The 12,614-nt window shown below is 22.7% G+C and overlaps 1 protein-coding gene and 3 pseudogenes across 1 annotated transcript; 1 reads left to right on the top strand and 3 right to left on the bottom strand.

Annotated features, from left to right (window-relative positions):
• Window positions 1-578: 578 nt before the first annotated feature.
• LOC130452178 (NADH-ubiquinone oxidoreductase chain 6-like) lies at window positions 579-3,837 on the bottom strand (annotated as a pseudogene).
• Window positions 3,838-4,527: 690 nt separating this feature from the next.
• Window positions 4,528-9,183, top strand: LOC130452179 (NADH-ubiquinone oxidoreductase chain 5-like; the record flags this gene model as incomplete). Its single annotated transcript, XM_056791492.1, has 1 exon — window positions 4,528-9,183. A coding segment is annotated over one exon (1,017 nt), but the record flags the coding sequence as incomplete, so codon positions are not given.
• On the bottom strand, window positions 6,535-8,965 carry LOC130452177 (cytochrome c oxidase subunit 2-like; annotated as a pseudogene).
• On the bottom strand, window positions 6,535-9,869 carry LOC130452180 (cytochrome c oxidase subunit 1-like; annotated as a pseudogene).
• Window positions 9,870-12,614: the final 2,745 nt, after the last annotated feature.

The raw sequence follows: 12,614 nt of genomic DNA, 5'->3' as shown, positions 1-12,614 counted from the left end.
TTAATTTTAATATCATTTTTATTTTTAATTTTAAGTGTAAATTTAATTGATTTAATTAAATATCAAGAATTTATTTGATTTATATATTTATTATTACCATTATGTTTTATATGGTTAGTTTCAAGATTAGCTGAGACTAATCGAACTCCTTTTGATTTTGCTGAAGGAGAATCAGAGTTAGTTTCTGGATTTAACGTTGAATATAGAAGAGGAGGATTTGCAATAATTTTTTTAGCAGAATATGGAAATATTTTGTTTATAAGAATAATGTGTGTTTTTTTTATTTATAGGGGCAAATTTAATAAGTTATATGTTTTTTTTAAAATTATCTTTTTTATCTTTTTTTTGGCTTTGGGTTCGAGGAACTTTACCTCGATATCGTTATGATAAATTAATATATTTAGCTTGAAAAGGTTATTTACCTGTTTCATTAAATTTTTTAATTTTTTTTTTGTAGAATAAAGAATATTTTTTTTTTATTCTTATAATTTAGTTAATTATTTTTTAGTATAAGTTAATAGAGAGTTTTAATCTCTTTTTTATATTTTCAAAATATAAACTTATACAAGTTCATTAACTATTTAAAAATAATTAAATCTCAAAAATATGAAGTGATAGGGTTAATTAGATAATAAAGGAAATAAATTATTGTGAGAATTTGACCTGTTAAAATATAAGGATCTTCAACTGGTCGGGCTCCAATTCATGTTAATAAAATAATAATAGATACTAATGTTCAAAATAAAAATTTATTTAATGGATAAAATTGAGATCTTAAGAATTTTTTTTTTATTGATAAATGGGGAGTACATATAAAATAGCAATTGATATAACTAATGCAATTACCCCCCCTAATTTATTAGGAATTGAGCGTAAAATAGCGTAAGCAAATAAAAAATATCATTCAGGTTGAATATGAATTGGTGTTACTAGTGGATTAGCGGGGGTAAAATTATCAGGGTCTCCAAGTAAATAGGGGGTTTCTTAGAGTTAAAAAGATTAATAAAAAAATTATAATTAGAGCTCCTAGAATATCTTTAAAGATAAAATAAGGATGAAAGGGAATTTTATCAATATTACTATTAGTACCAATGGGATTTCTTGATCCTGTTTGATGTAAATATAATAAGTGAATAATTATAAAAGCAAAAATAATAAATGGTAAAATAAAATGAAATGTAAAAAAACGTGTTAGAGTTGCATTATCAACTGCAAATCCTCCTCAAATTCATTGAACTAACATATTTCTTAAGTAAGGAATTGCAGATATTAGGTTGGTAATAACAGTAGCCCCTCAAAAAAGATATTTGACCTCAAGGTAAAACATACCCTAAAAAGGCAGTTGCTATTGTTAAAAAAAAGATTGTTACACCAATTATTCAAGTTTCTATTATATTATATGATCTATAATAAATTCCTCGGCCAATGTGAATGTATAAACAAATAAAAAAAAAAGAAGCTCCATTTGCATGTAAGGTTCGTAGTAATCAACCATAATTTACATCTCGACAAATATGGGCTACTCTATTGAAGGCTAATTCAATATTAGGACAGTAGTGTATTGCTAAAAATAAGCCTGTAAAAATTTGAATTATTAAACAAATACCTAGTAAAGATCCAAAATTTCATATATATGAAATATTTGATGGGGTTGGGAATGTAATTAATGAATTATTAATAATTTTTTAATAATGGATTTTTTTTTTCGTATGGGTATTTTCATTAAAATATTTGTCGTAAAGGTCCATATAAAAAGTTTGTAATTTTTTACAGTAGCAATTAGAGTAATAAATAAATAAATAATTATTATAATTATAATTAAATAGTTTGGAAAATTGAAATATTTTTATTATAGATAAATTGAGATTTTTATTTAAATAAAATGATTTTGTTTCAATTGTTTGTATTATGATATTTATATAATAATGGTCTAGAAATATTAAAATAAATAATAAAATTATTGTTAATATTGCAATTAGTAATAATTTAAAATTAAATTTGAATTTTTCATTAGAGGCAATTCTTGTTATATAAATAAATAAAATTAATATACCTCCAATTATAATTAAAAATAAGATATAGGAATATCAGTAATTTAGACTTATTAGGCTACTAACTAAGGCAATTATGAGAGTTTGTAGTAAAAGTATTAAACCACAGGTTAAAGGGTGTTTTATAAAAATAAATATTAAAGATAATATAAATAATATAGGAAAAAATAAAATTATATCAGATATTAGTTTAAGTAAAATATTAATTTTGGAGATTAATGATAAATATTATTTATATCTGAAGTTTTAAAAGAAACCTTATTTTTGGTTTACAAGACCAATATTTTATTTAAATTATTAAAACTTTAATGTTAATATATCTATTAATAGTAATATTTTTTTCTGGGGGGTTAATATTTGTTTTAAATCGAAAACATTTATTGATAATATTATTAAGTTTAGAATTTATTGTTATTTCTTTATATTTTAGATTATTTTTATATTTAAGGAATATAACTTATGAATATTTTTTTTCTATAATTTATTTAACAATAAGAGTATGTGAAGGTGCTTTAGGGTTATCTATATTGATTTTAATAGTTCGTGTTCATGGTAATGATTATATCACAACTTTTTCTTTTTTATGATAATATATTTATTAGGGTTATTGATATTGATTCCTTTAAGTTTTAAAAATTTTTGATTAATACAATGGTTTTTTTTTATTTTATCTTTTAGATTTATTTTTAATTATAGAGGGTTTTTTCAAGTTTTTAATATTTCTTATTTTTTAGGATTAGATATGTTATCTTATAGTCTAATTTTATTAAGGTTTTGAATTTGTAGTTTAATGATTTTAGCTAGAGTTAAATTGTATTTTAATAATGAATATCATAATTTATTTTTAATAATTTTGGTTATTTTATTATTAAGTCTTTATTTAACATTTTCTTCATTAAATTTATTTATTTTTTATTTATTTTTTGAAATTAGATTAATCCCCACTTTAATTTTAATTATAGGATGAGGGTATCAACCTGAACGTTTAGAGGCTGGTATTTATTTGTTATTTTATACTTTATTAATATCATTGCCTATAATAATTATAATTTTTTATTTAAGAGAAAAATATTATTTAACTATATTTATTTGTATAAATTTAGAATTAGATTCTTTTTTTATATTTTTATGTATTAATTTGGTTTTTTTTGTTAAGATTCCAATATTTTTTTTGCATTTATGACTTCCTAAAGCACATGTAGAGGCACCTATTTCTGGTTCAATAATTTTAGCAGGTATTATATTAAAATTAGGAGGATATGGACTTTTACGTTTTATGCTTATTTTTAAACAGTTTTTAATAAATTTAAATATTTTTTTTATGATAATTTGTTTATTAGGAGGCTTTATTGTTTCTTTAATTTGTGTTCGTCAAAGTGATATAAAATCTTTAATTGCTTATTCTTCTGTTTCTCATATAAGTTTAGTTTTAGCAGGTATTATGACTTTAAATTATTGAGGGTTATGAGGGGCTTTATTAATAATATTGGCCCATGGTTTATGTTCTTCAGGTTTATTTTGTTTAGCTAATATTTCTTATGAACGAATTCACAGTCGAAGTTTATATTTAAATAAGGGTTTATTGAATATTATGCCTAATTTAAGATTAATTTGATTTCTTTTAGTTTCTTCTAATATAGCAGCTCCTCCTTCATTAAATTTAATAAGAGAAATTATGTTAATTAATAGAATTTTATCTTTTAGTTTATTTAGTATACTATTTTTATCTTTGATATCATTTTTTAGGGCTGTTTATTCATTATTTTTATATTCATATACCCAACATGGTCAGTATTATTCAGGCTTATATATATTTAATAGGGGGCTAATTCGTGAGTATTTACTAATAATTTTACATTGATTACCTTTAAATTTATTATTTTTAAAATTAGAATTTCTAGTTCAATGAATTTAATCTAAATAGTTTAATAAAAATATTAGTTTGTGGTACTAAAGATATGAATAAAGATTTTAGATTATTTGTTATATTTATTTTATAATATTTTTATATTTGAGATTAACATTATTAATTTCTTCATTATATTTATTGGTTGTAAATTTAACTTATATTTTAGAATTTAATTTTATAATATTAAATTCTACTAATATTTATTTTGTTGTTTTATTAGATTGAATATCTTTGTTATTTATAAGGTTTGTTTTATTTATTTCTTCTATAGTAATTTTTTATAGAGAGGAATATATAGCTGAAGATATTTATAAGAATCGGTTTATTTTATTAGTAGTAATATTTGTTTTATCTATAATATTATTAATTATTTCACCTAATTTAATTTCTATTTTATTAGGTTGAGATGGATTAGGATTAGTTTCTTATTGTTTAGTGATTTATTATCAAAATTTAAAAAGTTTTAGGGCTGGAATATTAACTGCTTTAAGGAATCGAATTGGTGATGTAGCTTTATTAATATCAATTGCTTGAATATTAAATTTTGGTAGATGAAATTTTATTTTTTATTTAGAAATTATAAAGGAGGATTATGTTATACAATTAATTAGATATTTAGTAGTTTTAGCGGCAATAACAAAGAGAGCTCAAATTCCTTTTTCTTCTTGGTTGCCTGCAGCAATAGCAGCTCCTACACCTGTTTCTTCTTTAGTTCATTCTTCTACATTAGTTACTGCTGGGGTTTATTTATTAATCCGTTTTAATTTTTCATTTAGTAATAATTTGATAATAATTTTATTATTTATTTCATCAATAACAATATTTATATCAGGTTTAGGGGCTAATTTTGAATTTGATTTAAAAAAAATTATTGCTTTATCAACTTTAAGACAATTGGGTTTAATAATATCAATTTTAGCTTTAGGAGAGTATAAATTAGCATTTTTTCATTTATTAATTCATGCATTATTTAAAGCTTTATTATTTATGTGTGCTGGTAATATCATTCATAATTTATTTAATTGTCAAGATATTCGTTTTATAGGAGGGTTAGTAAAACATTTGCCTTTAACATGTACTTATTTAAATATTTGTAATTTATCTTTATGTGGTTTACCTTTTATATCTGGGTTTTATTCTAAAGATTTAGTGGTTGAATTTATATCAATAAATTATTTAAATATTTATATTTATTTAATTTTTTATATTTCTATTGGTTTAACCGTATCTTATAGATTTCGTTTAACTTATTATTCCATAATTGGGAATTTTAATTTTATATCTTTGCATATTATTCAGGAAAGAAGAATAATTATATTAAAAGGAATAAGAGGATTAATTTTATTTGTAATTTTTAGAGGCAGTATATTTTCATGGTTACTTTTTTCTACTCCTTATTTTATTTGTTTAACTTTTTTTATAAAAATATTAACATTATTTGTAATTATAATTGGTGGATGGTTAGGGTATGAATTAGCTAAATTTAAGCTTTCTTATCAATTATTAACTTTAAAATTTTTAACTTCAAGTTTATTTATAAGTATATATATGAAATATACCTTATTTATCTACATTAGGGGTTAATTATTTGCCTTTATATATAGGAAAATTATATTTAAAAATTTTTGATCAAGGCTGATTTGAATATTATGGTGGTCAACAAATATCAAAAAATTTAAAAATATTAACTTTAATACAATTATTTTCAATTAATCATTTAAAAATTTATTTATTATTATTGATTTTTTGATTAATATTTTTACTATTAAATATTTACTTAAATAGCTTATAAAGAGTGTAATTTTGAAGAAATTAAGGAAGTCAGAGACTTTTAAGTATTTATAAGAAAAAATCTAATTTTACAATGAAAATGTAATGTTTTTTTTAAACTATATAAATAGAAATAAAAACAAAATTTCATTGCTTAAGAATTAAGTTAGAAGCTTATTCTTGGTTTTCTTATTTCTTTAATTGGAGAATAACTCATTTTTATCATTAACAGTGATAGACCTCTTTTTGGTTTCAATTAAAAATAAGGATTTATATAAATCAAACTTTTAGGTCGAAACTAAATACAATATTTTGCTTCTTATTTAAGATAAATTGAGTTATTCAATAATTTTTAAATGCAACTTAAATGTTATAATTAACTATTATCCTAATTAATTCAATTTAATGCTCCTTGGTTTCATTCATGGTATAAACCTCATAATAAAATAAAAATAAAGATAATTAAAATTATTGAATAATTTATAATATTAGAAATTTTTATTGTTATAATTAATGGTAAAAGTAAGGTAATTTCGACGTCAAAAATTAAAAAAATAATTGCAATTAAAAAAAAATGAAGAGAAAAGGGCAGACGAGCTGAAGTTTTAGGGTCAAATCCACATTCAAATGGGCTTCTTTTTTCTCGATCATAATAACTTTTTTTAGAAATTAAATTTAAAATAATTGTTAATATTATTAAAATCAAACAAATTATTATTATTAATCTTATTAAAATTTTAATTATTTATACTAGAATCTAGATTTTTTGATTGGAAGTCAAATATAATTTTTATATTATATAAATTATCTACCTCATCAATAGATAGAAATATATAAGAATAATCATACTACATCAACAAAGTGTCAATATCAAGCAGCTGCTTCAAATCCAAAGTGATGGATAGAAGAAAAATGATTTAAAAATTGACGAATTGTACAAATTAATAAAAATGTTGTTCCAATAATTACATGTAATCCATGAAATCCAGTTGCTATAAAAAAAGATGAACCGTAGACTGAATCTGCAATAGAAAATGGAGCTTCAATATATTCATATCCTTGAAGGATTGTGAAGTAGATTCCTAGAGTTACTGTAAAAATTAATCCTTGGAGACCTTGAGAAAAATTGTTTTCTATTAGTCTATGGTGAGCTCATGTTACAGTTAACCCTGATGTTAATAAAATTAAAGTATTAAGAAGAGGGATTTCAATTGGGTTAAATGTTTGGATTCCTTTTGGGGGCCATAATAATCCTAGTTCAATTCTTGGTGCTAATGATCTATGGAAAAATCCTCAAAAAAAAGAAATAAAAAAAAATACTTCAGATGTAATAAATAAAATTATTCCTCAACGTAAGCCTTTAGTAACTAAAAGAGTATGTAATCCTTGATAGGTTCCTTCTCGAACAATATCTCGTCATCATTGGTATATAATTAATATTGTAATTAATAAACCGATTATTAATAGGTTATTATTATATAAATGAAATCATTTAATTAATCCTATTATTGTAGATATAGCTCCTAATGCTCCTAATAAGGGTCATGGACTAATATCAACTAAATGAAAAGGGTGATTTTTATGTATTGACATTAATTTACTTCACTAGAATATAAAGTTCTTAAAATAGCAAAAACATAAGATTGAATAATTGCAACTGCTGATTCAAGTGTTAAAAGTAAAATTTGAATAATAATTAATAAATTTACTAAGGTGATTGTTATTATAGGTCCTGTATTACCTAATAAAGTTATTAATAAATGACCAGCAATTATATTAGCAGATAAACGAATAGCTAAAGTCCCGGGTCGAATTACATTTCTAATAGTTTCAATACATACTATAAAAGGTATAAGGATTGGAGGAGTTCCCTGAGGAACTAAATGAGCTAATATATGGATAGTATTATTTAATCATCCATAGATTATAAATCTCACTCATAATGGTAAAGCTAATCTTAATGTTAAAGTTATGTGTCTTGTTCTTGTAAAAATATAGGGGAATAAGCCTAGAAAATTATTAAATAAAATAATAGAAAACAAGGAAATAAAAATTAATGTTCTTCCTTGTGATTTATAATTTCCTATTAAAATTTTAAATTCTTTATGTAAAGTTATAATAATTTTATTTCAAAAAATATTAAATCGTGAAGGGACTAATCAAAATAATGGGGGGATAATTCTTAATCCAATTAAAGTTCTTAATCAATTTAATGAGAAGTTAAAGTTTGAAGTAGGGTCAAAGGATGAAAACAAATTTATTATCATTTTCAATTAAAATTTATTTTATTAATTTTAGTTTCAGTTATTTTAATTTTATAAAAAAAATTAAAATAATTTAAATTATTAAAACAAAAGAAAATTCTTAAAAAGAAAAATATTAATGTTAGTCAGTATAATGGTATTATTTGTGGAATTAAAAATTATCAAAGTGATTATTTTAGCTTGACAAACTAATGTTATAAATTAACTAAATTTTTCATTAGAAATATCCGTTATAATATTATAGATGATTTAAAATTCCATTGCTTACTTTCAGCCATCTAATGATAATTCAATTATTTTAATAATTCATTTAGAAAAGTATTTAGGTGAAATTCTTTCAATTACAATTGGTATAAATCTGTGGTTAGATCCACAAATTTCTGAACATTGGCCATAAAATAATCCTGATCGATTAATTGAAAATCTTGTTTGATTTAATCGTCCAGGGGTGCCGTCAATTTTCACCCCCAGTGAAGGGATTGTTCATGAATGAATAACATCTGCAGATGTAACTAATATTCGAATAATTCGATTCAAAGGGGATTATTACTCGATTATCTACATCTAAAAGACGGAAATTGAATGAATTTATATCATTAATTGGGATTATATATGAGTCAAATTCAATAGTTTTAAAATCTGAATATTCATAAGATCAGTATCATTGATGTCCAATTGTTTTAATAGTGATTATTGGGTTATTAATTTCATCTAAAATATAAATTAATCGTAGAGAAGGGATGGCAATAAAAACTAAAGTAATAGTTGGTAAAATAGTTCAAATAATTTCAATTAATTGACCTTCTAATAAGTAACGATGTAAAAATTTATTAAAAAATAGTGATAATAATAATTGGCCAACTAATACAGTAATAATTACTAAAATTATTAAAGCATGATCATGAAAAATATGATAATTGTTCTATTAAAGGTGATGCTCTATCTTGTAATATGAAACTTTTTCAAGTTGAAATTTCTAAAAAAAGTTTAAACTTTATGTTTGGGGTTTAAGTCCAATGCACTAATCTGCCATATTAGAAATTAGCAGATAATATTGGTAATTCGGAATAACTATGTTCTGCTGGGGGGTTAAATTGTAATCATTCAATTGAAGAATTTATTCTTAATGAACTAATTCTTTTTCGTTGTATAGAGAAAGCCTCTCAAAAAATAAATAATAAAAAAATTACTCTAATAAGGGAAATTAAAGATCCAATTGATGAAACAATATTTCATAGAGTAAAAATATCAGGATAGTCTGAGTATCGTCGTGGTATTCCTATTAATCCTAAAAAATGTTGTGGAAAAAACGTTAAATTTACTCCAATAAATATAATAAAAAATTGAATTTTTAAGTAGAAATTATTTAAGGTTAATCCTGTAAATAAAGGAAATCATTGAACAATTCCTGCTATAATTGCAAATACTGCCCCCTATAGAAAGAACATAATGAAAATGAGCAACAACGTAATAAGTATCATGTAAAACAATATCAATTGAAGAGTTAGCTAAAACTACTCCTGTTAATCCTCCGACTGTGAATAAAAAAATAAACCCTAGTGCTCATAATGTTGTAGGCCTATAGTTAATTCTTGATCCGTGAAAAGTAGCTAATCATCTAAAAACTTTAATTCCAGTAGGAACTGCAATAATCATAGTAGCTGAAGTAAAATAAGCTCGGGTATCGACATCTATACCTACTGTAAATATATGGTGAGCTCAAACAATAAATCCTAATAAACCAATTGCTATTATAGCATAAATTATACCTAAAGTTCCAAAAGCTTCTTTTTTTCTACTTTCTTGTCTTACAATATGAGAAATTAAACCGAAACCTGGGAGAATTAAAATATAAACTTCAGGATGTCCAAAAAATCAAAATAAATGTTGGTATAAAAATTGGGTCCCCTCCTCCAGCGGGATCAAAAAAAGAGGTATTTAAATTTCGATCAGTTAACAATATAGTAATTGCTCCTGCTAAAACTGGCAAAGATAAAAGTAAGAGGATTGCTGTAATTACAACAGCTCAAAACAAATAAAGGTATTCGGTCTAAAGTTATGCCTTTGGGTCGTATATTGATTACTGTGGGTAATAAAATTAATAGCCCCTAAAATTGAGGAAATTCCTGCTAAATGTAAACTAAAAATAGCTAAATCTACTGAAGATCCCCCATGAGCAATATTAGATGAAAGAGGAGGGTAAACTGTTCATTCCAGTTCCTGCACCTCTTTCTACAATTCTTCTTATAATTAGAAGGAATAAAGAAGGAGGTAATAATCAGAAACTTATATTATTTATTCGGGGAAAGGGCTATATCTGGAGCACCAATTATTAAGGGTACTAATCAGTTTCCAAAGCCCCCAATTATAATTGGTATTACTATAAAAAAAATTATAATAAATGCATGGGCAGTTACGATTACATTATAAATTTGATCATTTCCAATCAAAGTTCCGGGTCTTCCTAATTCTGTTCGTACTAACACTCTAAGGGAGGTTCCAACTATACCTGCTCAGATCCCAAAAATAAAATATAATGTTCCGATATCTTTATGATTTGTTGAAAAACAACCATTTATTCGGTAGAATGGCTGAGTTCAGGCGATAAACTGTAAATTTATTTACGAATATTTTATTCTTTTACCAAGCCTTATATTCAAGTATGATATTAAATTGCAAATTTAAAGGTAAATAATTTTAAGGCTTAGATAAAATCTATAATCAACTTTGAAGGTTGATAGTTTAACTTAACTTAAATCCTTATAAGATATTTAAGATCCTAGTACAAAGGCATAAGCTAAGTAGAGTAAATACATTTAAAAATAAAAAGATAAAATTATTAAATTTTGTTGGTTTAATTAAATTTTCAGTTATTAGAATAGTTAAAGAAGAAAATGTTAGTCGAATATAAAAATACAAAGTGATTAATGTTGTAATGATTAAAACTACTCTTAAGGTATATATTTGATTTAAAATTAAATTATTAACCACAATTCATTTTGGGAGGAACCCTAAAAAAGGGGGTAAACCTCCTAAAGATAAAAAATTTAAAATAAAAAATAATTTAATTAATTTATTTGTATTTAATGCATTAAAAAGTTGGTTTAGGTTGAATAAGTTTAATTTTATAAAAAAATAATAATATTTAATCTAATAAAAAAATAAATAATAAAATATACTAATCAAATTAATTTAGAATTTAGTATTCCTGCAAGTATTCAACCAATATGATTAATTGAAGAGTAAGCTATAATTTTTCGTAGGCTTGTTTGATTTAATCCTAAAATTCCACCTACAATAGAGGAGGTAATAATTACAAATGTTAAAAATTGATTTATACTTAAATTATATATTACTAAAATTATAGGGGCTAATTTTTGTCATGTTAATAAAATAAGGCTATTTATTCAATTTAATCCTTCTATTACTTCAGGGAATCAGGAGTGAAAGGGGGCAGCTCCTAGTTTTGTCAGTAATGCTGAATTAAGAATTATCATTAATCAAATATCAGAATTATTAGGGATATAGTCTGAAGAAATTAATGATATGATTACAGCGAATAGGATAATAGTAGAAGCTAAGGCCCTGAGTAATAAAATATTTTAAGGCTGCTTCTGCGGGATAAATATTTTTATTTGATTTTATTAAAGGGATATTCTTAAAAGATTAATTTCAAGGCCAATTCATATATTAAACCAAGAATAAGCTGAAATTGAAATTATCGTACCAATTATTATTGAATTAAAGAATAGAAGTTTATATAATTTTTATTATTAAAAAGGAAAGAAACCTTTATAAATGGGGTATGAACCCAGTAGCTTAAATTTAGCTTACCTTTTTTACACTTTAATATAAGATGTATATTAACTTTTGATGTTAAAGGAAATAGTTTAATCTATTAAGTGTAATTTTTTTGGGGGGGTTAATGAAGGTGTTTTACACATAATTAATTCTATCAAAATTATCCTTTTTTTCAGGCACATCATTATTTTTTTAAAAAACAAGTTTTTAGTTAAACATAAAGTTTTAAATTTACCAAAAAAAGTAATTAAAAAAAAATATTTTTATTGAAAAAAAAATGTGCATTTTTTTGCATTTTTTTGCACATTTTTTGCATTTTTTGCACATTTTTTGCATCAGAATTTTGTGCATTTTTTTGTAATTTTTTTTTACATTAACGGCAAAAGTCAATGAATCATGAAAATTTTCTTTGAAAATTTCAAGTATATAGGTTTTTCTAATATAAATGTTTAATTAATTAAAATAATAGAAATGTATATATCACCCAAGAATATATTTAGTATGAGATTTTTAATAATGTTAATAGTTTCTAGTAACTTTTATATATATATAAATAATAATAATTTATAAACTATTAAACTTATGAATTAATTCGATTGTTATATATATAGAAAAACTATTACAAAGTTTAAAGACTTAAATTGAAAATCCCAGAAAGAGAATCATTTAGATCTTATTCACCATATTATTAATTTATGAATGGAGAATTATTAATATTATATTAAACCATAGTATATTTATAAATATATCACGTATAAATTTATAAAGAATATAAATTAAGTAAATATTAAATAATTCTTTAATTAATATAACTTTTAT

Source organism: Diorhabda sublineata, unplaced genomic scaffold (genome assembly GCF_026230105.1).
Source record: "Diorhabda sublineata isolate icDioSubl1.1 unplaced genomic scaffold, icDioSubl1.1 Dsub_268, whole genome shotgun sequence".
In the NCBI taxonomy this organism is placed as follows: Eukaryota; Metazoa; Arthropoda; class Insecta; order Coleoptera; family Chrysomelidae; genus Diorhabda; species Diorhabda sublineata.
This window is presented reverse-complemented; position numbering and strand designations above follow the sequence as displayed.